The sequence below is a fragment of the Amphiprion ocellaris genome, chromosome 24 (assembly GCF_022539595.1).
Source record: "Amphiprion ocellaris isolate individual 3 ecotype Okinawa chromosome 24, ASM2253959v1, whole genome shotgun sequence".
NCBI lineage: Eukaryota > Metazoa > Chordata > Actinopteri > Pomacentridae > Amphiprion > Amphiprion ocellaris.
Window position 1 is genome coordinate 9,596,024 of NC_072789.1, and position 24,779 is coordinate 9,620,802.

Consider the following 24,779-nt stretch of genomic DNA (forward strand, 5'->3'; position numbering starts at 1 on the left):
TCTTAATTTTTTTCTCCATATCTGTATTTTCGTTAATAACATTTTAGCAAACAAATACAGTTAAAGTTAACTTTCAGCATTAACAGTTTTCTGCCAGCGTTCGTCTCGGCAGCACTGCTGCTTTTTACTGCAATAAGTATTTATTTTCTTCACAGATCTCCATTTTAACAACATGCTCCTCAATGATTTGGACCATTTTGAATCCAATGATGCATTCAGTGTCCTGTTTTGTCAGAAAGATTCAGTAAAAACACAGCAAAATGCAGTAACTTTCAAAAACTGCGAAAAAAAAATCTCGTATCAGTTTTTTGTGTATTTAAACTGTATAAAATAGTGTAGTTTTAGGGTGAACCTTTGTAAAAGAATTAATTATCATTTGTGAAAATACTGGATCTGAAGTAACTTTTTCATGCAAAAGAAGCTAGAAATTGCATGTTTGTTGTGGCATTAAATCTGTTAATTAAATGTTTTTGTGCATAAATCGTGTTCGGTTTGAGCGTACTTTTCTAAGTATTATTTCACTTTGCGTCTTTGAGGTCCAAGCGGCGCTAAAGGTGAGAAAGGAGACCGAGGAGAGAAAGGCTTGAGGGGGGACCGAGGCCCCACGGGACCCAAGGGAGAGCCGGGTTCTGGTTCCAGTTCTGGTTCCTCATCTGCTGGTGGAGGACAGAAGGTAGAACGTCCCTCTGAGTCTGTATGTTTCATGTATGTAGCTACAGATAAATGACATATGTCTGACACTCTCCATTTGTTTCTTGTTTCTTCAGGGAGAAAAGGGTGCAAAGGTACGTAGGAGGTTTTAATTTTGTACTGTTAAATCAACTTTTTATAAGTCATCACAAGTATTTGGACAGTTGTTTGTGTTTGGTTAAGGGTTGCTGTCCAATTACTTTTGGTTACTTCCAGTTACCTTCCACGCAGTTCTTCCTATACTGATGTAAACCACCTCAAATTAAAGATAAAACCTGACACTTTAATACCGTTATTTCAGTTTTAATACGATGAAGCACAAAACAAAACAAGCTGAATGTGAGAGCGTTGGAAATAATAGCAAAAATAATCCACATTAAAGGTCCATTTTTTGGGCTTTTTCTGCAGTTTTTAAGCCAAATCTTTATTAGCTAACATGTATATTTAATAGGAGACAACTTTTAAGAGTCATATAAGTTCATAAGTAACCTAAAAACAGTCATTTCTTTTGTGTACTGTGTCCAGATTTCAACCTAGTATAGATTCATGTTCCATGTTTACGTTTTTGTTGTTTGCAGTCGTTCTATCAGACACTTATCTGTTGTATTTAGCTTTTTATTGTGACTCCTGTTAACTTCCTGACCAGTTTTAACACACTTGTAATCATTGGTTTGCGTCTGTTTCTGGTCATTTCTGGCATCTTTGTAGATTTTCTCGTCTCTTTGCACCCGTTTACGTGCCGTTGTAGTCATTTTATGTATATTTGTGTTCATTTTGTGTCTCTTTTACTCAGTTTTAACCTCTTTTGGGTCATTTTGTGTTACTTAAAGTGACATTTTGAGCACATTCAGGTTCTTTTTGGGTCTCTTTTCACTGGTTTCGCATATCTGTGCAGCTTTTCTGCATTTAGCAGTCATCTTTTTTGTGTTTCGCAGCAGTGATTTATCTGTTTTTACAATGCTTTTGTGCTTGTTTTGCATCTCTCTTTAGTGTCTCTCTTTTGTCATTTTGCATCTCTTTTTGTGTCTTTGCAGGAATATTACATCTATTTCCATTTTTTATATGCATGTTTTTCTCTGTGTGGTTGGTTTGTGCCTCTTTGTCGCTATTTTGCATCTAGTTAAAGACCTTCTGTTTCTCTTTGCTGTCATGTTGTGTGTCATAGCGGTGATTTAACTTCTCAGAATTATTTTTTTTTGCATTCATTTGCATCTGATGTTTCTGTTTCTCTGTGTCCTTAGAGCCACTTTATGTCTATTTGTGATCATTTTGCGTGTCTTTTTAGTTGGTTTTGTCTTTCTGTTGTCAATTTGCATCTCTTTGTGTTCTTTTCGTGTGTCTTTTCAGTCATTTTAGTCTATTTGTGTTTTGTTTGCGTCTCTTTCGGGTTCTTTTTGTGCCTTTCTGGTTGTTTTTCCTCTATTTATGCTCTTTATGTGTCATTGTGGTTGTTTGATTGACTTTTCAAATAAAAATGACAAACATCTCTTCGTATAGAGGCTCTGGATCAGGTGATTTTAGCTGGAAGCCAAAAGTTGTGACAATAAAAGGTTTAATTTTTCCTTTTAACACAAATAGACAATTCCTTCTTCCTCACCAGGGGAGCTCTGGCTTTGGGTACCCCGGCAATAAGGGTGAACGTGGGGCTCAGGGGCCTCCGGGGCCCCCTGGTCCTCCAGGACCTGCAGCTGAGGTGGTCCGACTCGGCGATGGCTCGGTTGTGCAGCAGATGGCCGGACCTCCAGGACCACCGGGACCCCCGGGGTCGGATGGAGCTGCAGGACCTCCAGGAACTGACGGGGAGCCGGTGAGTAACAAGAAGATCAAAAGAGTCTTTGAAGGTTTTTGGAGAAACTTGTTACTAACGAAGGTTTGTTGTTTTTCAGGGTGATCCAGGAGAAGATGGAAAAGCTGTAAGTTTATTGGTTTTTACTGAATAAGTTCAAATATTTCTGCAAAGGAGAATTATTTATGGAAAACTCATTGGTGCCATTTTGGTGTTCTGGTCTCCAGGGTCCTGCTGGACCTCGAGGTTTCCCAGGAACTCCGGGAAGTGCTGGTGCCAAAGGCCAAAAGGTACAATACCTAAATACACAGTTTAAATCAGACACCAAGTTTTATTTGCTGTAATAATTTGTAGCCCTCTGGTCATTTTTCATCAACTCAACGTCCTTTTCTGTTTCCTTGCTCTGTTTCCTTCCTCATTTTGTGCATCTTGACAGTGCTTTTATCATCATTTTAAATCTTTTCCTTGTTGTTTCTTGCCAACCATTGATGTCTTGGTGTTCATTTAGCAACTCTTTATGGTATTTTTTTGTCTTTGTGGCTGTCTTGCATCCCTTTTACATCTAGTAGTGGTCCTTTCCTGTTTCCTCGCTATTGTTTTGTGTGTCTTACCAGTGGTTTTATCTGTTTCTCCATTAGATTTGCAAATATTTCTGTTCATTTTCCTTCTCTGTTAATCAGTTTTAATCTCTTAAATGTCTTTTTCTGCATTTTTGCTATAATTTTATGTCTTTTTATGTTCATTTTGCACCTCTTTCTGGTCTTTTTTGGTTTGAGTTCAGCAGGAGTTCAGTCTCTTTGCAGCAGATTTGCATCTACTAGCATCCTTCTTTTGCATTTTTAATGTATTTCTGGTCTTTTTTGTGTCTTTGTTGCTGTTTTGAGTTTCTATTTTAGCCATTGGCATCTAATAGTATCAGTATCAGTCATTTTGTGGCTCTTTGTGTCTATTTTGCATCTCTTTTTCACTGAATTGCAAAAAAAAAATTTAAATCAGACTAATGATTATATATTGTGAAAATTTGTGGCCCCTGAATCTCTCAGGGTGAGCGTGGAGAAGGTCAGCCTGGACCCAGAGGCTCCCCAGGCCCACCAGGACCTCCTGGACCAGGCAACGGTGACCGCCCAGTAAGTCCACATATCAAATCCTCTTTTATTCCACCACTTAAGTTTTCAAAACAAACTCTTCACTGTGTTTTCTGTTGTCGCAGACATTTTTCGACATGGAGGGATCAGGATTCCCAGACTTAGACAGAATGCGGGTAGGTTTTTCTTCATGATCAGAGAGTTGAGTAGTTGAGGAACATAATAATTGTGTGATTTGTTCTGCAGGGTCCCCGTGGTCCTCCGGGCCTCCCAGGTCCTCCGGGTCCTCCTGGTACCTCAGTGACACTGGGAGCTAGTGGTCCGGTAGCCTTTGGACCTCCTGGACCACCTGGGCAAGACGGAGCACCGGGTCTACCTGTGAGTGTTTCACTGTTTTACTGTACACAATGATCAGTGGATTGATGGAAAATTAATTAAGGTCAATTTCAAGTAAAAAATTACAAAACATTGATGTTCAAGCTGCTTATAAGTGCTGTTTTTCTATCATCTTCAGTTAAAAGAATAAAAAGAATAGGATGAAGTGCAAGACTGTGAAAACCAATAAACACTTCCTGTTTTTCTCTTTCAGGGCCCTCCTGGTCCTCCTGGTCCACCTGGTCGACCTGGATCAGTGAAAGGTGAAAAGGTAAAAACAAACTGACTCAGACTCTAACTTCCAGCCATGCTAGCAGCTCTGGGAGGCTAAATGCTCATGTTAGCATTCAAGCTAACCAGGCTGTCTTGACTGCAGGAAATTGTATACCGTTTTATGTTGACACTAACCTTTATGTGTGTTCACACCACAAGAACCGCCCTGGTAGAACCTCTTTAAATGCTGTTTTCAGTCTTTTATCTGTAACTTTGCCACCAACGACTTAATATCCCCCATATAGGCTCACGTACAAGATTCGTATTTGTGTTACTTTGAAGCAAGATTATTTTGTCAGTGTAGTTATTGTTATATAGAGATATAAGGCTGCAATCTACATCCATGTTAGCAGCTCTGTGAATCACAACAGTTCTTTTGGCTGAAGGCTACTGTTACGCTACAAACAATAGCTTAGTCCTAGTGTTTGTGTGCTGAAATGCTCATGGTTACAATGTGAATGCTGATGTTTCCAAAAGACTTTATAACAAGAGACATCATATATCATATTTTTAGAATGTGTTAGCCTGCTAACATATGCTAATTAGCTCTAACCATGAATTTTTTCGTATTTAGCTATAAACAAAAGAACTAGACAAATGAAATGGGCAAATTACTAAAAAATTAGTCTAGATAAATGTTAAAAATGTTTTTAAAAAAGAGGTACAGATGTGCTGCAAGGCTCTACAACAGGGCCACTGCCATTTTCTGTTCCTGTTTCATTAATAGTCTCATTATTTTTTCTAATTTTAGTGCTGTATTAGATGTAAACAATAACTGAAGCAGCTAGTGAGTCTGAAAAGGGCATTTAAAGGTGTGCCACAAGGTTAAAAATCAGTTCTGTTTTCTGTTAATATCCCATAAACTTTACTGATTTTGGTGTCCAGTGATATGCATATGATACTATTGTATATACATTTGACTCGTGGCCAGAAAAGAAGTGCAGAGGTGTACCTCAAGGTGCTAAATCAGAGCCACTTCTGTTTTCAGTTTTATTGCTCATGAACTTTCCTGAGTTTAGTGTTTAGTTATATGCAGATGAAACTAGAGGCTAGAAAGAAAACGGTGTACTTGAGGTGTACCTCAAGGTTCTACTTTGGGACCACTTCTGATTTTCTGTTTTGTTAATGATATTTCATATGATATCTCGAAAGTCAGTGTATATTATAGCATATGCAGATGACAGCATTATATATACAGTGGACACTAGTATGTCCAGACAAGAGGTATAATGTTCTTTAAGATTTTTCCCTAAATCTCCTCTTCCTGCAGGGTGACAGTGGTGAGCTCGGACTTCCAGGAGCAGCTGGAGAAAAGGTGAGAAAATCCTGTCTTGGCTTTAAAAGCATACATTTCTTTGTTTTCAATAAAGATTCGCTCAATGAACTGGTTTAAAAGTGAATATTTGTGGCAGCTGCATCTCGATAGACCTTTTGTTGCTTTCCTCCAGCAAAACACTCAAGACTCCAACTTTTTCAACGGCCTCTTCTCTTTCTTTACTCCATCCTCTACGGTGTGTAATGGGTCGCAGGTACCGGGGGGTTTCTGCTTTGGTGGTTTGCTTTTTTTCCTTCATTTTTCAACATTTTTCATTTTCACGTTTGACACTATTATTAACAAATTGTAGTGAGGAATGATTCTAAACCACATCCTCAGCTGGGCTTCCAGAACCTTGCTGAGGAGGAATACTTTTTCTAGATGACTTAGGTTTAGCTGTTTTCCAGACTGTTTTATCTAACCTTATTTCACCTTCAGAGATCATTGAACTCTGCCTAACTTTCACCTTTTCACCCCTACTCATGTTTCTTGCATATCAGCTTTTTCTGCATCAGTGTTTCTCTCTTCTTCTTCTTCTCTGGTAGCGCTGAGGACGATTTCCTAACTAGCTAGCATCAGAATTGTTTGTTAAAAAAAAAAAAAAAAAAGAGACTAAACTCATTTTATGCCTGCCTCTGATGTCAGGGTGCTCAGGGTGACCCAGGTCAGACAGGTACACCTGGACAGACTGGGCTGGCAGGACTTCCAGGTCCAATGGGACCAATTGGGCCACCTGGACCACCCGGACCACCAGGGCCACCGTACCGAGTTGGTTATGTGAGTATTATAGTAGTAATAGTCATCTTCCAGGATTGAAATTAAAAGCCGCACTCAGAGACGCCAACAAGGAAAGTTTAGGATTGAAAGATGACATATTTTTACTCAGATTTATTCGAGTACCAGACAAAAATCTTTAAGAAGCCAAAATACTGCTTCCAACGCAGTTCTCTAGAAAACTTTAGGAAATTTTGTCAGTCATTGTTGGTCACATCTGAGTCACTCGTGGCTTCTAAGTTGTACAGAGGAGAATCTGGTGCAAATGGGTTATTTTTTTTCACTGAGAAATAAATTGAGAATGAAGTCATTTTGAAGAATTATCACGATTTTAAGCTGAAGTTTGGTATTGAACTTGACAGATCAGCACATCACACGTGGTTAGTTCAAGTACCATTCTAAAGTTAAAAACTGGATGATTCCTTCTGTTTTTACCGTTTGTGGTTCCGGCAAAAGGTGCAATCTTGGCAATAACTTCAAAATAAAATGCAGTTCAAACAAGCTGATATGTTGTGGGGTCCAGAAGGTTATAGGGTGTTCAGATATTCTAGTAGATACCAAAAATAATATTATAAAACTGTAAATGTGCATGATATAGGCTGCTTAAAATGCATCTTTTGTGGTTTTTTTTTTTATGGGATTACAATGGGTCAGCTACAAAAAAAAATACACTGAAATGCATTACACTTTCCCTAAATTTTCATTAAAACGTTGATCTTGATCTTAAAACAGTAAATATGAAAACAACGCTGAATTTGGGATGCTAACAACCAGTGAGGTTACCTAAGATTATTTTCATTTTAAAAAGAAACATATTATTGTGGATGTAGCTATAATACAGTATAGCATATTGCATGTAGTGGACAAAAATCATGACATGTCTGGTTTTGGCTGCTTGTATGGATATATGAATGGATAATAAGCTCCTTTTTATATCACTGTTTGTATTTTAAATCCTCTCCATACAGAACGAAGAAAACGGATATGAGGTGTTTAATGGCGGGCCTGGAGTTGGAGGCCCACCTGGACCACAGGTAACGAGCTGGGGGTTGTATTTACTTTACTCACAGTGCTGCATATTCTTTATCTCATTCTGTCTCCTATCATGTGTCTAGGGTCCACCTGGCATTGCAGGTCTCCCTGTAAGTACTGCTAACACCCTATATATCACTGCTAATGTTGCTACTCTCTTAATGTTCATCAAGGCTATTGCAGAATTAAATAAATCTTCTCACATTTTTAGATTTCTTCAAGTAGATTACCAGTAAACATCAATTCAAGTTGCACAGGAAAAGTGCGAAAAGTATTCATTTTTGCAGACTGGCTCGGCGTTCATTTTATTTTTTTGATATTGATAGGGTATAAAAGCTCATGTATAAATTTATCAAGTACAAAGGTGAATTAGACAAAAAGGTGTACCTCAAGGTTGTATTTCAGGACCATGTCTGTTTTCCATGCTTATTATTGATGCATTGTGTAGTTTTCTGATTGCAGTGTTCAATTCTATGCACATGATGGTATTTAATATATATGTAGACACTGAAAACTTGAAATTTGCAAAAGTATTTCAGTATTTTAGAAACTTCTTTTTACTTGAAGATGTAGTATAGACTATTAAAGTCAAAGAGACAATGCAATGGTCTTGAAAAACGCTATCACGAATCCAAATATCAAGAATAGGACACTAGGGCGTCTAAAAATGTAAACATAATATGACAGAAGAACAATTGGAAAACACAAATACAATGTATGAAATAAAACAGTACACATATACAGTCTGTTTACACGTACACAAGATGTAGTCCATTTATTTTGCATTGTTTTTGTCAGCATTTTTTAAGTTCTATTTAAGAAAAAAAGTCTACAAAAGTCAATGGGACACTGCATTAAAGCTCCACAAATATAAAGTTATATTACTAGAAGTAAACAGATCTTCCTGTCAATCTATGTATTATTGAGAATATTTGTGGTAGATTTCTTGATTGTTTATCAACCTTTTGTTTATTATTTGCCATATTTGCTTTACCAATGGTTGCTAGGGTAAACCAGGTTTACCAGGTAACCATGGAAACAAAGGATCAGAAGGACCACGAGGACCACCTGGTATACCAGGTCTGGATGGATTCCCTGGACAGCAGGTATTGATCCAGTAAATGTGATTTTGTTGTAAAGTTACTCTTCATGTTTACAAAATCTTCATATAATCTCCATATTGTATTGTAGCATTACACCTGGTAATATTTTTTGCAGTGATAAGACCTTGTGTTCATTGTTTAGGGTGAAAAGGGCGACAGAGGAGAGAAAGGAGAGATGGTGAGTTTACTGCAAAGTACATATATGTACTTTACGTTTTGTTTTTACGCTTAATTGAATATATTTTTTGGTGCAATGTCAAATTAACACTGTATCTGATAAAATGGGAGATAAATATTTTTCACAATGGAGTTCAAATCATGTTTCATTACTGATGTAGAAAACAACAGCTTACAAGAACATCTCACCTTAAGGGCTATTTAGCAGCTGTTCCAGAGTTTTCAGTTGTATGTGATGTTCATCAAGAGGAATTTGCTCAGTCATTATGGATTTCTTGACATTTCCATTAAAATTTGTTTCTAAATTCATTTCTAATTCTTGGATGACATCAGTCTTACCTCAAGATCTTTTTGGTAGATGTTTAGGAGCTTTTAATCATTTCATAGGAACTTCATCACCATGTGTAGCTCCTGAACCACCAGTACTAAATGGACCTTGTAAGCAAGTTTTATCAGTTGTTATATAGTAATAATAATAATAATAATAATAACTATTGATCATTTAAAGATAGATTATAAAACTTCTATACTACAGGTTCTGATAGAAAAAAATGACCTCCGAATCCAAATTTCTCATTTTAGTTTAACTTGAACTACCAGTATGGTGAAGTTGTTTATCAAGATGCATCCTAAAATCTAATCTAAAAACATTCTTCTTTAGTTTAATATATAATAGTCTATGCAGATTCATATAATCCGAACCCATCTTCCTATTGTAACAATTTAAGTGGTAGAACTGGTCACTAAGACCATATTGCAGTGTTTTCTTAATGTCCTGGATGCAAATCTGCTGTATTTTTGCTGGTTTTCTGACTGATTTATGCCCATTTGTGATTCAGGGTCTACCAGGACGAGATGGTGGACCACCTGGACCTCCAGGGCCTCCCGGACCTCCAGGACAGATTGTGCACCAGCCAACAGCAGATGTGAGTCTGTAAATGCAGGACTATTAATACGTCAAATTACATTAACCTCATACACCACAGCTTATCACCAAATCACTCATCGACTAAACTGAACTCATTCACTAACGGTCACAGCCTTTTGGATTGTTTGTTCACCTTCGTACTAACTGACCTAACTTTGTCTCGCTGTAGTATAACGACGTTTATTGGAACGAAGAGGGGCAGGTGAGTCGACGAACTAACGGATCTCACCATAAACTCACTAAACTGTAGTCACTTTAACAAGCAGAAATGATACTTTATCTCTTTTTAATGCGTTATTATTCTCTCGTCTTCAGGAAAGAGGTATTCCAGGTCGAGCAGGATTCCCGGTAAATATCAATATCACACAGTTCAATTTGGTAAAATCCAACTGATTCGAGAAAGCAGTGGTAAATGAATGTATTATGTGTTTTAATTTAGGGGCCTATTGGTCCAAAAGGAGACAAAGGGGAGTCAGGTCCTCCAGGATATGCACCTAAGGTAGGATAATCCATGTTTTAATTAATGTATTTTAGCATTGCATGCACTAAAACTTGCATATTCTGGATCTTTTTGTGCAGGACAGTGCACTGCAAAGAGAGCCAAATTTGATGAAAGCTCTGTATGTCTATTTAAATGATGAGAATCTCTACTGAATTCAAGTTAAGCTGAATAAAATTACCTTATTGTTGTTATTATTATCATGACTACTACTAGCTTATTAATTTTGATACATTTTTCTGCATTATTATTACTCTTGTTTTGTTATAATAATAATAATTAAAATATTTAATTAAAATTGTGTGAGTTTAACAACATTATGTGCTCCTCTCTTCCAGTGTGGTTTATTTAACAGAGCAATGTTCAATTTATCAAGCTTATTCTTACCGACTTTGACTGGTTTCTGTTTGTATGTTATTCACAACCTGATTTGGAACATTTGTTTACTTAAAAACATAATGTTTTTAGTATAATTTTTCACTATTTTCTGATTTAAAAAGTGATAAAAGCCATAAAATTTTAACTGTTATGTACAAAATGAAACAAGCAGCAGCTTTTATCCAATATTCACATTTCTGCTCTGAAAATGAATGAAAAATAGCACATATTTAAAGAGAGAACACCTCATTTGCACATGTAAACTACATTTTTACAAAACTTATTGGAATGAATCACTGGGGAAGTTTCACCTTTTTAGAGACTTGTTTTATTTTAAAATTTTGCTTCATTAAATTTTCAGGGAACTTTTAGCGCTTTGTGTTGATCTTCTCTTTGAATTTTACCTTTAGTTGAGATTATATGCTCAAAAATCCTCTGAATGAATGATTTTTCAGTAGCTTTTGTGTGAATGTTTTGTGCAGGGAGAAAAAGGAGAACCAGGCATCATCATGGGGCCTGATGGGAGGCCTTTGTACCTCGGAGGCCTGCAAGGAAAGCCAGTAAATGAATCTCTTTACAATAATTTAGCATTTTTGCATCACAATTTGAATTATATGTGTGGAAATTTACCTGTTGGCTAAATGTCTTCCAAGAAATGCAGTAAATGTGTGATGTTTGCAGGGCGACCCAGGACTCCCCGGCCCAGAGGGACCTCCAGTATGTAGCTCTTTTTATGACTTTACAGTTGATCGGCTTGAATCAGGTTAGCATATTTAGCTCACATGTGCTTTTTCCTCCAGGGTCCAAATGGTCCTTCAGGTCTGAAGGGGGAGATTGGTTTTCCAGGAAGACCGGTGAGTAAGAAGTGTCAAATTATAAATACAGAATTATTTTTGTGAATATTGGTTGGTGCACATTTGCGATTTCTCCGTGGATTTCAAACTGGAGCAGAGAATAAAATATCAGATTCTGACGCAATCAGCACCTGAATGATCCCAGTTTCATGTAGAGGATCATTGTTGTGATCAGAGGAGGATCGACAGCTACCATCAAGAGAAGAAACAACAATTTTTACAGTTAAAGAACCAGTTGTTGAGGTATAGTTTGTGATGGACCGATAAACAAACCAACTGTCCCTGAAGCCAGGCTGTTAGCATAGCTGCTAGCTGGGTTTCTGAGTCAAATTAATACTTTTTTTTCTGTGAATTTAGTAGATATTAGAATTCCAATATTATCCGTAATTTAATAAAACAGCAAAAGTCGATAAGACATTATTTTAAAAAAATGATGGACCATTCAAATCCTTAGTAGACATAATTTTTATTACAAATAAGGGCAAAAATAGGCAAAATAATATTTTGCAAATTTGAATATAGTAAAATTTGTGTAGTATTACTGTCAAGTTTTGCAAAAGAAGGAACTACTTATTTGTATTTTTTATGTGGATGTTATTTACAGTGTAAAATGAAGAATATGAAGATAGAGATATTCTTTGTTTACACTGTCTAAATTAATACTTTTTTGTGGGATTTTACTAGATATTATCTGTAATGTAACACCAGAAATTTGGTAGAAACACTAATAAAATTCCTCGATTCCTGACACCAACCTTTGAATTTGACAGACTGAACAGTAGTGGTTGTTGCCTTATCACACTTTTTGACATCTCAGTTAAGGATGAATTTTTGAGGTGTAACTGTTGGCAGCAGTTGGGTCACTAATGGCTTCTCAGTTGCGACAAGGAACACAGAATTTTTGGTTTTTGAAAGAATCTAGTTAGATTCAAACGTTATATTTTTTAGGATTTTTTTAAACACAGAATAAATAATATCATTATTATAACGATAATACTATTTGAAGGCAAAGTATCTCCACAAGCTGTTGCTCCACCTTCATTTCAGTTGTCGTTCAACATGTTTGGTTTCGTATAAAGTGAGAATCGTCACGTTTTCAGAATTTTGGTATTCGTTTTTGTGGCATCCTTGACTAAAATTTGATCCTAGCACATCGATGATTTAAAGCTAAACTCAGAATCACTCTGAGGGAATCAGAATCTGTTTTATGGCCTAGTAGGTTTTCACATACGATTATTTTGACAGGGTGTTTTGGTGCATAAACACTAACCGGTAGAAAAACGTAATTAAGAATAAAAGCGACAAAACAAAAAACAAACCAGTTGGTGTTAAAAGACGAATACAAAACATTGAACTATGCACAATATTGTAAGTATAGTAATGTTTGAATGTGACTATTATCGATTCTGTTTTGTTCTAGTGGGTGTTTCCATTTATATGTAAATGTGTTTTAAGCTGTAAAATCCCAAGTAAGGAGTCTAAAATGAGAAGAAACATAACGTTTGACTTCACAGGATTTAAATGTGAGTCTTTTATTTCAGGGTCGACCAGGACTAAACGGCGTCAAAGGAGAAAAGGGAGATTCAGGCGGTGGATCTGGATATGGTTACCCTGTGAGTGCTGCAGAGTTTTCAGAGCCTGAATTCATTTATTTCTGAATTTGTGCAGCTTTTATGGTCAGAATAACAGCAGTGATGGATATTTGTTGTGTCTCAGGGTCCTCCGGGTCCTCCGGGTCCTCCTGGACCTCCTGGACCTCAGATTCCCGTCGATGGAGCCAGAGTGAGTCGATTTTCCTGTCCCAGTGTTTTTACTGGTTGCCTTAAAATTAAACTGGTACATTCATAACTGACTTTCTTTTATATTGCAGGGATATGATGATTATTCCAGGTATTATCCAGGTGAGTTGTTGGCTCCTGTTACAAAATGGTGGGATACAGTCAAAAACTGTAAAACAAACAAAAAGCTGTAAAAGTATAGCAAGTATTTATAAAATTATTTGAAGCATAAACTTTGGAAACCACTAGCATGGCTCTGTTTAGCTGCTCTTGCTTCATCTAACAAGAATTCTCATATTTCCTATGAGATGAAATGGTTAAAAGTGAATCTGTTGGTGTTTAATTTGTTGTTGTTTACAGCTAAAGGAGAGAAAGGAGATCAAGGACCACCAGGGACTCTTGACATTCCAGGTAGCACCACTTTATGCACTTAACTGCTGGAAAAAACCCTGAAAGTGAATGTTTTTACAGCAACATTTTCTCTTTCTACTCCAGGTTTCGGGTCAAATGTTGACATTTACACTCTGAAGGTAAACTTTGTTTCCCCATGATTGTAATTTTATGGCTTATTGTTGTCATTAAAGTGTTTAAATCTGTATCACTTGCTTGTGTGTTGTTTTATCTGTCCAGTATCAGCTGAAAGGTGACGTGGGCTTGAAGGGAGAGAAAGGAGAGCCAGGTGGAGGATATTATGACCCTCGCTATGGAGGCAGCGGAGTCGGAGCACCTGGACCTCCTGGACCTCCAGTAAGAAAAATAACAGAATTAAACCTCAGGATTCACTGCTTTCATTCAACTATATAATCTATGCTTTTTAAAATACGGCATCCTGCTTTAAAAATGCTGTAAATAAGACTCTGTCCTCTCATCAGGGACCTCGAGGCGACGCCATCATCGGCCCACCAGGCCCTCAGGGACCACCTGGACCCCCGGGAAGAGGCTACGACGGGCAGCCTGGACCACCAGGGCCTCCTGGACCTCCAGGACCATCACTGTCCGGGACTCACAGGGGAACACAGAGTGAGTTATGTTAAAAAGACCCCAAATATTCAAGATTAGCCCTCTGGACATCCAAATTTCTGGCCATTTTTTTGCTCCAATCGCGTTTTTGCTCACTGTGGGCTCATTTTTCACTGCAACATGAAGTCCTGCACCTCTAGAATAATGTTTTTTAAAAGAATCTGAAACTGTTTATTTTTGGTGAATTTTTAAATAAGACATAGAATAAATTAATTTTCATGAAATATCCCAATTTTAGGGTTATCTTTGTTCATATTTTTCAATTGAACTGTAACATGTGACACATTAATGGACCATTTTGAAAGTTGTAAATGTGTCTTTTTTCTGTTTTCACTGAAAAAAATGTGTAAAATTGCCAATTTCTAATTATGACATAAAGTTATTTTAGCTTAAATTTGGTGATTAGTTCAAGAACTATCGGAAAGTTGAGAACCCAACTATTTTTTCTGTTTTTTGACTGATAAATGGTGCAGTTTTGTTTTGTTTTTTTCTCGAAGATAACATGCTGTTCAAACCTATGGGTGGTTTTCCTTTTCTAAGGAAGGTGGGGTGATTTAAATATGATCTATCTCTTCCATGTTTATTACAAACCAATGAGGAGCACATTGAAAAATAATCCTCCACCTTTCTACGTAGAAAACCAGTCTTGTTTGCATTATATTTAAGTTTCCTTTAAGCTCCTCTGACTGTATTTAAATGACAGCCATCAGTATTCCTGGACCCCCGGGACCACCTGGAGCTCCTGGACTACCTGGACACTCCTCAGGGGTGAGTGAACCTTCCACACTTTCAGCTTTATTTCTTTGTTATCTGTCATTAAATACAAAAGAAAACATGTTTAGGCTGTGCAGCATTGTTTAGAGTGTCTTTGTGTTTGCAGGTGACAGTGCTGAGGTCTTATGAAACCATGGCGGCCACAGCGAGGAGACAACCTGAAGGCTCTCTGGTCTACGTTATCGAGCAAACTGACCTCTACCTGCGGGTTAGAGATGGAGTTCGTCAAGTGCAGGTGAACGTTTATCTTAATGCTGAACCTGAATGAGCTTGTTTATTATGGATTTCTTTGTGTATTTACACAAAAAAATGAAAAATGAACCAGTATCGCATTGTGACAGGAAATTTTCATGTTTTGCTTGGGTTTAGACATAGTGAGATGTCTCATTATGTGAACTGTTACATCGCACAAAGTTTTCTACACTCAAGAAATGAGAATTCATCAGAATTGATTTTAGGGTTGTTTCAAATCATCACATTTCTAGAAAAATTTGCATATAAGGTGGATATTTATAAAGAAATTTGTGAAAGGACAAATTATTGCAAAGAGATAGGGAGCAATCACAAAATGACTGTAAGGAGACAAAAACAACCACAAAGAGACACAAAACAACCACAAAGGAACACAAAATAACCTCAGACACAAAACAACCACAAAGACACACAAAACTACCACAAAGAGACACAAAACAACTACAAAGGAACCCAAAATAACCTCGGACACAAAACAACCACAAAGACACATAAAACTACCACAAAGAGACACAAAACAACTACAGAGACAAAAACAACCACAAAGGAACACAAAATAACCATGAAGAGACACAGAACAACCACAAACACACACAAAACAACCACAAAAGAACTCAAAACAACTACAAAGGAGCACAAAACAACCACAAAGGAACACAAAATGGCCACAAAAAGACATTTTTAACCAACTGTGAGCATCAGTATTATGGGATATATCAGTATGACAGAGAGTCATAGAAACTATCATTGGCACCTTGGATGTGTGTCTGTTTTCTGTTTAAAAAGTGCATTCTGGGTAAACTTTAAAGCCTCTTATCAGCCGGTTGGTCAGAACAAGTTATCGACGATGAAAGGATCCTTTTACACACATTTACTACCAGGATCATCTGAACTATGTCTAGTTTCCCTTTGGCATCAGTACTTTTCCATGTGTATTAATGCGGTTTTCTTCTTTATTTTGCAGCTCGGCAGCTACATCCCTTTGCCCATTGAGGACGTGAGTGTAATTCTTCATTTGTCTCTTAAGAATATAAAACTTCCTGTTTCAGTACATTTTAACTCATTGTGTTTCCAGGGTAACGAGGTTGCAGCAGTGGAGCCTCCTCCGGTCGTCCCGTACTACCCGGACGACCACCACCACAACAACCCCGGAACCTCCACCCACAATAGGCAACCTGAGAGTCCAGTAGAGCCCCAGCCTCAGCCGGAACAGCCTTACCCAGACCCCCGATACCAGCCAGAACAGCCTTACCCCGACCCTCGATACCAGCCAGAACAGCCTTACCCGGATCCTCGATACCAGCCAGAACAGCCTTACCCGGATCCTCGATACCAGCCGGAACAACCTAACCCTGACCCCCGTTACCAGCCGGATCCTCGGTACCAGCCGGAGCAGCCTCAACCTCAACCTGACCCACGATACCAGCCGGATCCTCGGTACCCGGCGCCAACAGATCCCAGGTTCCCGAGCTACAGCGACCGATTAAACCAGCCAGACGGGAGGTACTCTGTCCCGGAGAGCCGCTACCCGGTTACCCCCGCACGAAGACCGCCTCCGCCGGTACCTCAGACACCGGCGCACCGTCACACCTCCGGACCAGGGGTAAGAAACACCTCTTCACTCCTGTGAAACTCCAGCTTAGGTAGATGATGTTGTCGGTAGGTGTAGCAAATGTTTGTCACCGTCCACAGCTCCACCTGGTGGCCCTGAACAGCCCTCAGACCGGCGCCATGAGGGGCATCCGGGGGGCAGATTTCATGTGCTTCACTCAGGCTCAGGCCATCGGGATGAAGGGAACTTTTAGGGCGTTCTTGTCCGCCAGACTGCAGGATCTCCAAAGCATCGTCCGAAAGGCTGACCGGGACAGTCTGCCCATAGTCAACCTGAAGGTAGTCGAGCAAACATTCATATCACTCCAAAAATCTACCTTCCTGTGCATGACATCTTGAAACAAATGTGTTTTCTCTCTGAAAGGTGAGGCTTTTACTTTGAAAGAGTCACAAAGTAAGGGGGGCATCATGGGGGGCCTCATGTTAACCATCTCTGATTTACTTGAAACTTTTTGATCATAAACTCTGAACATTTAAAGTGGTATCTGTGATATTTTAGTTTGATTTATCAAGTTATTATTGCCTTTTTTTAAAAATTTTAATTGCCTCAACACTTTGAGCAGGTTTGTTCTCACAGTGAAATTTGACGCTGTTTGAACAACATCTCAGGAACTATTCAAGATAAACAACAGAAATTTTCACTGTTATTTCTGAATCTGCAATATTGGACAAGCAGATTAAATAGCTTCTGATGAGTGAGTTAAAATATGAAAATAAAGTCATGAAAAGTCGTAGCTCCAGTTTTTGATCTCCTTGTGTCGTCTTCTTCAGGACGAGGTTCTGTTCGACAGCTGGGATGCCATCTTTAATGATGGCAGAATGAAGGACGGCGTGCCCATCTACTCCTTTGATGGCAGGGATGTTCTCAACGACAGCGCATGGTGAGAAAAAGCAGCAGCGTAAATAACAATTTCACAGCATCTGTAAGAAGTAACAGCAGTTTCTGGTTGTTTTTTGCACTTTACACATGTTGGTTGTGTAGGGAAGCACAGAATTTTTAGTTCTTTTACAGGATCTGGTGAATGCTAATAGCTTATTTTTGTCAAAATTTTAAATGAGACATGTAGAATAAGATGATTTTGATGAAATATAATATGCCTTTCAAACTCCCTGGCAGGTTTTGGTGTTCAGGAGCAAAGACTTTTTGTTTTTCACAGAATCTGATGAATGCAAAAAGTTTATTTTTTGGTTAATTTTAGTATGATTTTAATGAAATATCTCATCACACATAATTAATACCTTCAGAAAGTTATAAATGTGAGGATTCTCTCTTATTTTCACAGATTCTGGCTGAAAATTGTGTAATTTTGGCAATTTTTAAAATTTGCCTTAAATTGCCTTTCTAACTCATTGGTTCGAATTTAATAGCACAAATAACTTTTTTTTTTTATTATAATAGGTTGCTAAATATCAGTGAAAGTTAACAACACTGTTACCAATACTGATAAATAAAATAACATTTCATACATGCTACAGGAGGTCCTCAGTTTACCACGTCCTCGACCTACACTGTCTGCAGTTCAACAAGTTCCAGGATTTTTGTCACATGACTTTTAGTTGCAGCTGAGTCACTTTTTGGTTTAGAGGTGGATGACAGAATTTTTAGCTTTGTACAGAATTTGATTAGAGCAAATTATTTATTTTGGTGGAATGTTTGAATAGAAAATGAAATGTAAAGTCATTTAAGGCTTAGATTTGGGTAAGTTTTATGACTAAACAGCACATTACAGATTTAAAATTTGTCAGTTTTCACAGTTACTTGCTTTGATAAGTGGTGTAATATTGCCGATTCTATAAATCAGACATGTAGGATAAAATGATTGGAGTTGGTGATTAGTTCAAGAACTTTGGGAAAGTTGAAAATCCAACCATCCTTCCTGTTTTTACAGTTTCTGGCTCTGATAAATGGTGTAGTTTCGGCCATCTTTTTTTAAAGATAACAGGCCTTTGAAACACGCTGGTTGATTTTACAGTTTAAAATTTGTAAAGTCACTAAACCTTCTCTTCTAACAGGCCAGAGAAGACGATGTGGCACGGCTCCACCAGCGGCGGCCAGCGACACGTCGACAGCTTCTGCGAGACGTGGCGGGTGGGCGACCGGGCGCTGACCGGCATGGCGTCGCCGCTGCAGGGCGGCGGTGGCCTGCTGCAGCAGAGTTCCAGCAGCTGCTCCAGCTCCTACATCGTGCTGTGCATCGAGAACAGCTACATCGCCAAGAGATAGACGCGCAGAAACACAACGCCGGGCGAGCCGTGGCCCACACACACTTCAGTCTGTCGTTCCACTGTCTGTGGTGCTCTGTAAATAGGATTTGTGTTAATGGATAGTTAGTTTGTGTTTGTTAGCCCTTCGTATACGGTGCTACACAGGATCACCCCTCATGTACGTGAAGCTCAGGTGACCGACAGTAACTTAGCCGGAGTGGAGGTGGCCGGAAAAGGTTTCCAGAAGAGCAGCTTTGTTGTCATTTCTTTGCTGTTTGCGACTCGTCAGCTAGCGGAAGCTACAGCGCTGATATAAATAAGATTGGCATGCTGGGGTCCAGCTAGTGAAGCCCAGTTTGTGTTAGCCCGAGTTGAATTTAAGCCAAAATCTTAATGCAGTTGTGGTTTTCACAGAGTTGAAAACTGATTCTAGAAGAATTTAACAGGGCTTCGTCCTGGTTGCTCCATCTAGTCCAGACCTCTGTTACCTAGAATAACAAAGAAGTTCCGTATTACAAAGCAGGATTTAAGGTTAGCAAGATAACTTCAGGTTTAACTCCAGATTCCCAGGACTATGACGCCTTACCCTGCACACCATGTTCAAGATCACAGATGAACACATGCAGAAGCATCTCCTCAAACATCTCAATCAGTTCTCTTGCATAATGGCATCAACTTTCGTAGATGATCTCACGGAGTTCAGATGTGAGGTTAGCAAGATAAGTTCAGGTTTAACTCTGAAAGAAAAATCTTTCAAACTGACTGTTTTTTAACCAACTTCTATCTCCAAATTGGGATGTTTTCGTGACCTGCAGTGAGTTTTTGTCTCGCACCTGAAAGTTCTTGCACATTTGTTGGTTCTTCTGAGTTTTTAAATGTTTATTATTGATTATCAGCACTACAAATATTTTTTTTCAGAATTCTCAAAGACTCCTCTGACCTGCTGGATGAAGAAATATTCTGATAAATGCACAACAAAGAGGATTTTAAAGCATTTCATGCCTCCCTAGACTGATCTATTTGTTACTTCGGTGTTTATAAGGCTTCTATGTTAAACCGAAATATAAATCGAAAGATTAAAAATCTGTTAAATCCAGCAGCAGTAGAAGAGTTTTTGAGGGTTTTAGAGTTAATTTAAAGATCCAACAAGTGACTGGAGTGTAACTAAAACACACAAGCTGCTGTTAAATTGCCATTTTTCAATCCTGTGTCAACCACAACAGCAAAACTCCTCCTTGATCTTTGTGAGGAAACACCGTGAGCGATTGGGGGGATAAACCACTAGAAATTGTTGACTTTTAATGGCTTTTACACCTCAAGTACCTGAAAAGCAGTGTTAATAATGATTGAAATTAGATGATTTCCAATGTTTTATATACCACAGTTACCTTTATATACAGTGTTTGTCAGGGCTGCAGTGGAAAATAGATACTAGGATGAAATATTCTGATGATTAATATAAAAGTTTTTATATGTGAAATGTGTGTTTTTTAACTTCTCTTTTACTCCGATGTAAGCCACAGCACTTCAGTAACATCCTTTTCATTTTTGCTACTAGGGAAGATGTTTTCAGATCGTATTTTTAGCAATAACAAAAGGGATATTTATTTTTTATAAGCCGTGCTTTTTGTTTTTCTACTTCACCTATAATGTTTGCATTCACAGAGAACAACACTCGGTGTGTCCAGACGAGGACATGCGAAGGACGTGCAGTTAAAATGTGCAGAAATGTGACGAGGATTCAGCCATAGATGTGTTGTGCACTGTTCAGGCTTTATGGAGGGTCGATGTACTAACAGAGTCTCTTCTGCATCTCGCTGAATAAACCTGTGTGGAAATCGTGAGTGAAGCTTTCATCTGATGGTGTCTTTAACTGACTTTATATCAACATTAATTTAGAGATGAACAGAGAATGTAGAGATATTTAAGGTAAAGTGGGTTTTTCTGCTTATTTGCAGTCAAGAAAGAAGTTTAATGATCATTTACTTTAGTTAAAACAGCATAAAAATGACATAAATACAGTTCTAAGTTCTAGCAAATGTCAAAAAAGCAACTTACATCCCTTATGAACAAAACAGCGCTTAAAAATCAAGAAGCTCTTTAGGACTGACAATGAAGACAGACTCAGGATTATTTCTTTCCTACAATGTTTTCAGAATCATATTTTGGTAAACTGTTTTCGTTTCCCAACAACCTGCTGTGTTGGTCTGGTTTGAAATCCAGGAAACGTATTTTAAGCCATCAAAAGCCTAAAAAAATGACACTTTTTACATAAAAAGCAGAGTTTTTTGGCTTTTGATACCACCATATCTGGCCACTCACTGGCCCCACCAGCATATTTCAGTCAACTGTTCAATGAGTGAAAGTTATCAAATGATCTTCTGTGTTGGTCTGGTTTGAAATCAAAGAAACCTTGTATTTTACGGCTTCAAAATGTGAAAAAGCACGTCTTTCATTATGTCAAAAAGCAGCGCTTTTCCACTTTTTTTATAATGATAGTTTTATTATACAACAGCGTTCACAGAGTGCTTTGACAGTCAAAACATGCCAAAACAGACAATCAAGCAGGACATAAGGAAACAAGGCAGAGCAGTCAATTAAAATAAATAGTAAAAATGATAAGTTAAATGACTAATTAGGGATCTCCCTTGTTGAACTGTTAGGTGCATCTTCAATTAAAGACAGAAGCTGAACATTTTCAGATCATTTTGTGAACACAAACAAGTTTAAATCAGGCCTAATCCTACTGGACCAAGATATTTAAAATTTTCTGTGCTGGATTTAATCTGTGTATTGATTTAACTTCATACAGGCTGGACAGGAGGCAGAGTAGATGAGGTAAAGGAGTGCAGAATAATCCTACATCAAAAATACTAAATGTCTCAACATCACACAAAAAATGTGAGAATGAAAAGACTAACTATGAGGAAAATGTAGTTTCACTGCTGAACCTTTAATTTAAACTAGTTGAAATACCTGCAACTTTATTAACATCATTAAAACTGTAAAACTGAGTTAAACATTCACACTGAAGGCTGTTGCTTAATATAGTGACAGACAGAGATCATTTCATGCTTTTACCATCTTATGAAGGATTAATTAATATGCTGGCTGTAGTTAATTATTATCTGGAGCTGGACTGACAAACTCTGGCTGTGACTCAATTTTATCAGCAAACAAGCTAAGAATTGAATGAATGAGGTATGTTTGCGAAAGTGCCCAGTAGGTGGTGCTATCGGTCAAATCAACAAGGTATCAATACAGTATTAATTTCAATGTTGCGATATTAATTAAATGATAATTTTAGGAGCCCTAATACCTAATATATTTTATACATTTACTTGACTCATTTAAGTTTTGTTTCAGTTTTGTTAGCTGACTAATTTAAATATTAATGTTTAAACGCCACAATATTATATTTAATACTAACTTACCAGATATAAAATATAAGCAAAGAACCTACAATATTACATATTTAAAAAATTAACAGAGTAATATAAAAATATTAAAGCTAAAACCCTACAATATTATATTAAATAAACATTTACCTGACTATTTTAAATGTTATGATTAGGGCCCAAAGATTTATTTCACAAATGCATCTGTTTTTAATATTATTATAAAAACCTACAATATTATATCTTATAAATTAGTATAAATATTACTGTTAGTGTTAAATGCTGTACCTTCTCTGAGGGGTTCTGATCTCAGCATCAAATAGTTCCACAGATTATAAATTACAATGTGTAGCTCCAGTTTCGTTAATGTAATCAGGAGTCACCGTTGTGCTGCAGGGCTTACAGTGGTACATTTGCATTCACACATAATAACTTGTTCATATGTGGACATAAACAAGCTGTAAATATTATGTTGTACATTTGAAAATAGGAAGGCAATAAAACAGGAAATAACTGAGTCAATGATTAATATTTAACCCAGCAGGAGAGTTAATTTCACTTACTAGGTGGTGTCAAATGAGAAACCCAGAGTTCCCGGTAATTATTTAGGTCAAACCAGCCCTGCCATGATGTTAAAATTGGGTTACTTTTTTTTTTTTTAACAAAGCAGAATTTGAATTTTTAGTTGGGTTTTGATACATTTGATTTAATTTATTTATGAATTTATTTGCAACTTTTTCCCACCAGCTTCTAACAATTTACCTGTTTGTTCTTGTGTTTTTATTGTGTAATAACAATAATAATAATAATAATAATAATAATAATAATAATTATAAGAAGAACAATACTATTACAACTACTACTACTGCTACTACTACTACTAATAATGATAATTTTACTAGTTAATATTTTTTAAATTTCTTCATAATAAAACAAATAATTATTTAAAAAAAATATAAATTAATAATCATCAAAATAAACCAAATATTTTTTCTTGTTTTGAAAAACTGCGTGCTGCGTTCTTTCGAGCATACGTGATGACGTCTCTGCGTCATTACGTAGGGGGCGTGGCCAGCGGTAGTCTCCGCTGCGGCTGCAGCCAGAAGACACAGCGGGAGAAACAGTGCGGCAGTTTCGGGAGGAACGCCGCACAACAGTTGGCTTTTTCTGCCCATAAACGGATATTTTACAACGACTCTCAACCAAACTGGTAAGTGGAGCTTGTTCACGGTGGATTTTAATTCAAATTACGCTTGGAAATGACGTTTTTTTAGGCTGTTGTTAGCTAACTGCTGCGGCTTTGTCACTGTTTATACTGTAAGCGACAAGTTGAGAAACGGAGGCTGTAGTTAGTTTTTTGCGCATTTCCCTGAAAAAGGCAGAGTTTCGTTGATGTTTTCTGTGTGGAAGTAACAAACTACACGCAGTGGGACACAGCAGCCTCACGTCAGGCGTAGAGGAGCAGCACGGGACAGTGAATATAACAGAATAATTGGCTATATCTGTGGTTATATCAGATAATGTGAATTAGCTGCAGTGACAGAACGTGTTAAAGTGTGTTAAGGTGTGTTGAGGATGTCAGTCGGAGAACAAACCCTACTACTGCCTCTGTTACGTAACTTAGCGAGGAAAAGGTGCGTTTTCCTGAAGCCTGGGACTGTAAACACTCAGCCTTTATTGCTATGTCACGGTTGGACGAGCTCGTTTTATGACACACTCATGCAGATTTGACTGTGTGTTTGTAGCAGGATGCTGACTGTGATGTGCACATGTGCTGAGTGTGTGTTCGTGCATGTGGTCCTCATGGTCCACTGCAGTCCTGCTGCTGGTTTAGAGTTTCACTGTTGCAGGAGTCAAGGTCAGCTGGACGCTGGTTTCAGAGCTGATGATGCTCTTTTGGGACGCAGGAGGAGACTGACCTGCTTCAAAGTGAGGCCTAGAGGGTAAATCTGGGTGAAATGTGTGATTAAAAACAAAGACGGACACTGGAGGAGGCAGCTGAAGGTTCTGCTTCTGTTCTGGTGCCAGAAAACTATTAACTTGTCTAGCTGGTTTGAGATTGAATAGGTGACCATAAAGTTAAGACACGTTCATTTTGTTTACGGAGCCTATCAACACAGGTGTGTCTCTCACTCAGATGGGGTAACAAAATCATCTAAAGCAGGCGTGTCAAACTCATTTTAGTTCAGGGGCCACATTCAGCCCAGTTTGATCTGAACTGGGGCGGACCACTAAAATCAGAGCATAAGAACCTATAAATAACCACGACCCCCTAATTTCCCTTTGTTTTCATGGAAAAAAGTACATTCTGAAAATGTTCACATTTAATAAACTGTCTTTTTACAAAGAGTTATGAACAAACTGAAATTTCTTCAGAAAAATATATTCAATCTCAAAAACATTATGCCTCAGTTTATCATTTACACATTACAACTTAGAGATCAGAGAATATCTACAAAGGAACAAATGATT

At 37.8% G+C, this 24,779-nt stretch overlaps 2 protein-coding genes across 17 annotated transcripts in view; both read left to right on the forward strand.

The window, feature by feature from the left end:
• The window catches only part of LOC111563997 (collagen alpha-1(XVIII) chain-like), a 55,210-nt gene extending 34,457 nt beyond the window's left edge, over positions 1-20,753 (forward strand). For 3 of the 5 annotated variants that reach the window (XM_055008259.1, XM_055008255.1, XM_055008257.1), the window contains 37 exons: positions 537-673; positions 768-785; positions 2,291-2,497; positions 2,577-2,603; positions 2,704-2,766; positions 3,520-3,603; positions 3,687-3,737; positions 3,808-3,939; positions 4,151-4,207; positions 5,480-5,524; positions 5,658-5,720; positions 6,170-6,301; positions 7,267-7,332; positions 7,414-7,440; positions 8,338-8,436; positions 8,576-8,611; positions 9,450-9,536; positions 9,708-9,740; positions 9,854-9,886; positions 9,978-10,037; positions 10,898-10,975; positions 11,097-11,132; positions 11,216-11,269; positions 12,811-12,882; positions 12,986-13,051; positions 13,140-13,170; positions 13,408-13,458; positions 13,543-13,577; positions 13,678-13,794; positions 13,920-14,067; positions 14,771-14,835; positions 14,948-15,076; positions 16,058-16,090; positions 16,169-16,696; positions 16,786-16,983; positions 17,476-17,585; positions 18,718-20,753. In XM_055008259.1, the coding sequence (XP_054864234.1) occupies positions 537-673; positions 768-785; positions 2,291-2,497; positions 2,577-2,603; positions 2,704-2,766; positions 3,520-3,603; positions 3,687-3,737; positions 3,808-3,939; positions 4,151-4,207; positions 5,480-5,524; positions 5,658-5,720; positions 6,170-6,301; positions 7,267-7,332; positions 7,414-7,440; positions 8,338-8,436; positions 8,576-8,611; positions 9,450-9,536; positions 9,708-9,740; positions 9,854-9,886; positions 9,978-10,037; positions 10,898-10,975; positions 11,097-11,132; positions 11,216-11,269; positions 12,811-12,882; positions 12,986-13,051; positions 13,140-13,170; positions 13,408-13,458; positions 13,543-13,577; positions 13,678-13,794; positions 13,920-14,067; positions 14,771-14,835; positions 14,948-15,076; positions 16,058-16,090; positions 16,169-16,696; positions 16,786-16,983; positions 17,476-17,585; positions 18,718-18,928 (3,419 nt within the window). In that variant the 3' untranslated portion in view covers positions 18,929-20,753. The remainder of the gene's footprint in view (positions 1-536; positions 674-767; positions 786-2,290; positions 2,498-2,576; positions 2,604-2,703; positions 2,767-3,519; positions 3,604-3,686; positions 3,738-3,807; positions 3,940-4,150; positions 4,208-5,479; positions 5,525-5,657; positions 5,721-6,169; positions 6,302-7,266; positions 7,333-7,413; positions 7,441-8,337; positions 8,437-8,575; positions 8,612-9,449; positions 9,537-9,707; positions 9,741-9,853; positions 9,887-9,977; positions 10,038-10,897; positions 10,976-11,096; positions 11,133-11,215; positions 11,270-12,810; positions 12,883-12,985; positions 13,052-13,139; positions 13,171-13,407; positions 13,459-13,542; positions 13,578-13,677; positions 13,795-13,919; positions 14,068-14,770; positions 14,836-14,947; positions 15,077-16,057; positions 16,091-16,168; positions 16,697-16,785; positions 16,984-17,475; positions 17,586-18,717) is intronic. The other 2 variants (XM_055008256.1, XM_055008258.1) reach the window with 2 other exon arrangements.
• Positions 20,754-23,382: 2,629 nt separating this feature from the next.
• Positions 23,383-24,779, forward strand: part of LOC111564002 (inositol polyphosphate-4-phosphatase type I A-like) — a 59,618-nt gene continuing 58,221 nt past the window's right edge. For all 12 annotated transcript variants that reach the window (XM_055008225.1, XM_055008231.1, XM_055008229.1 and 9 more), the window contains exon 1: positions 23,383-23,517. The gene's annotated coding sequence lies outside the window, so the exon portion shown is untranslated. The remainder of the gene's footprint in view (positions 23,518-24,779) is intronic.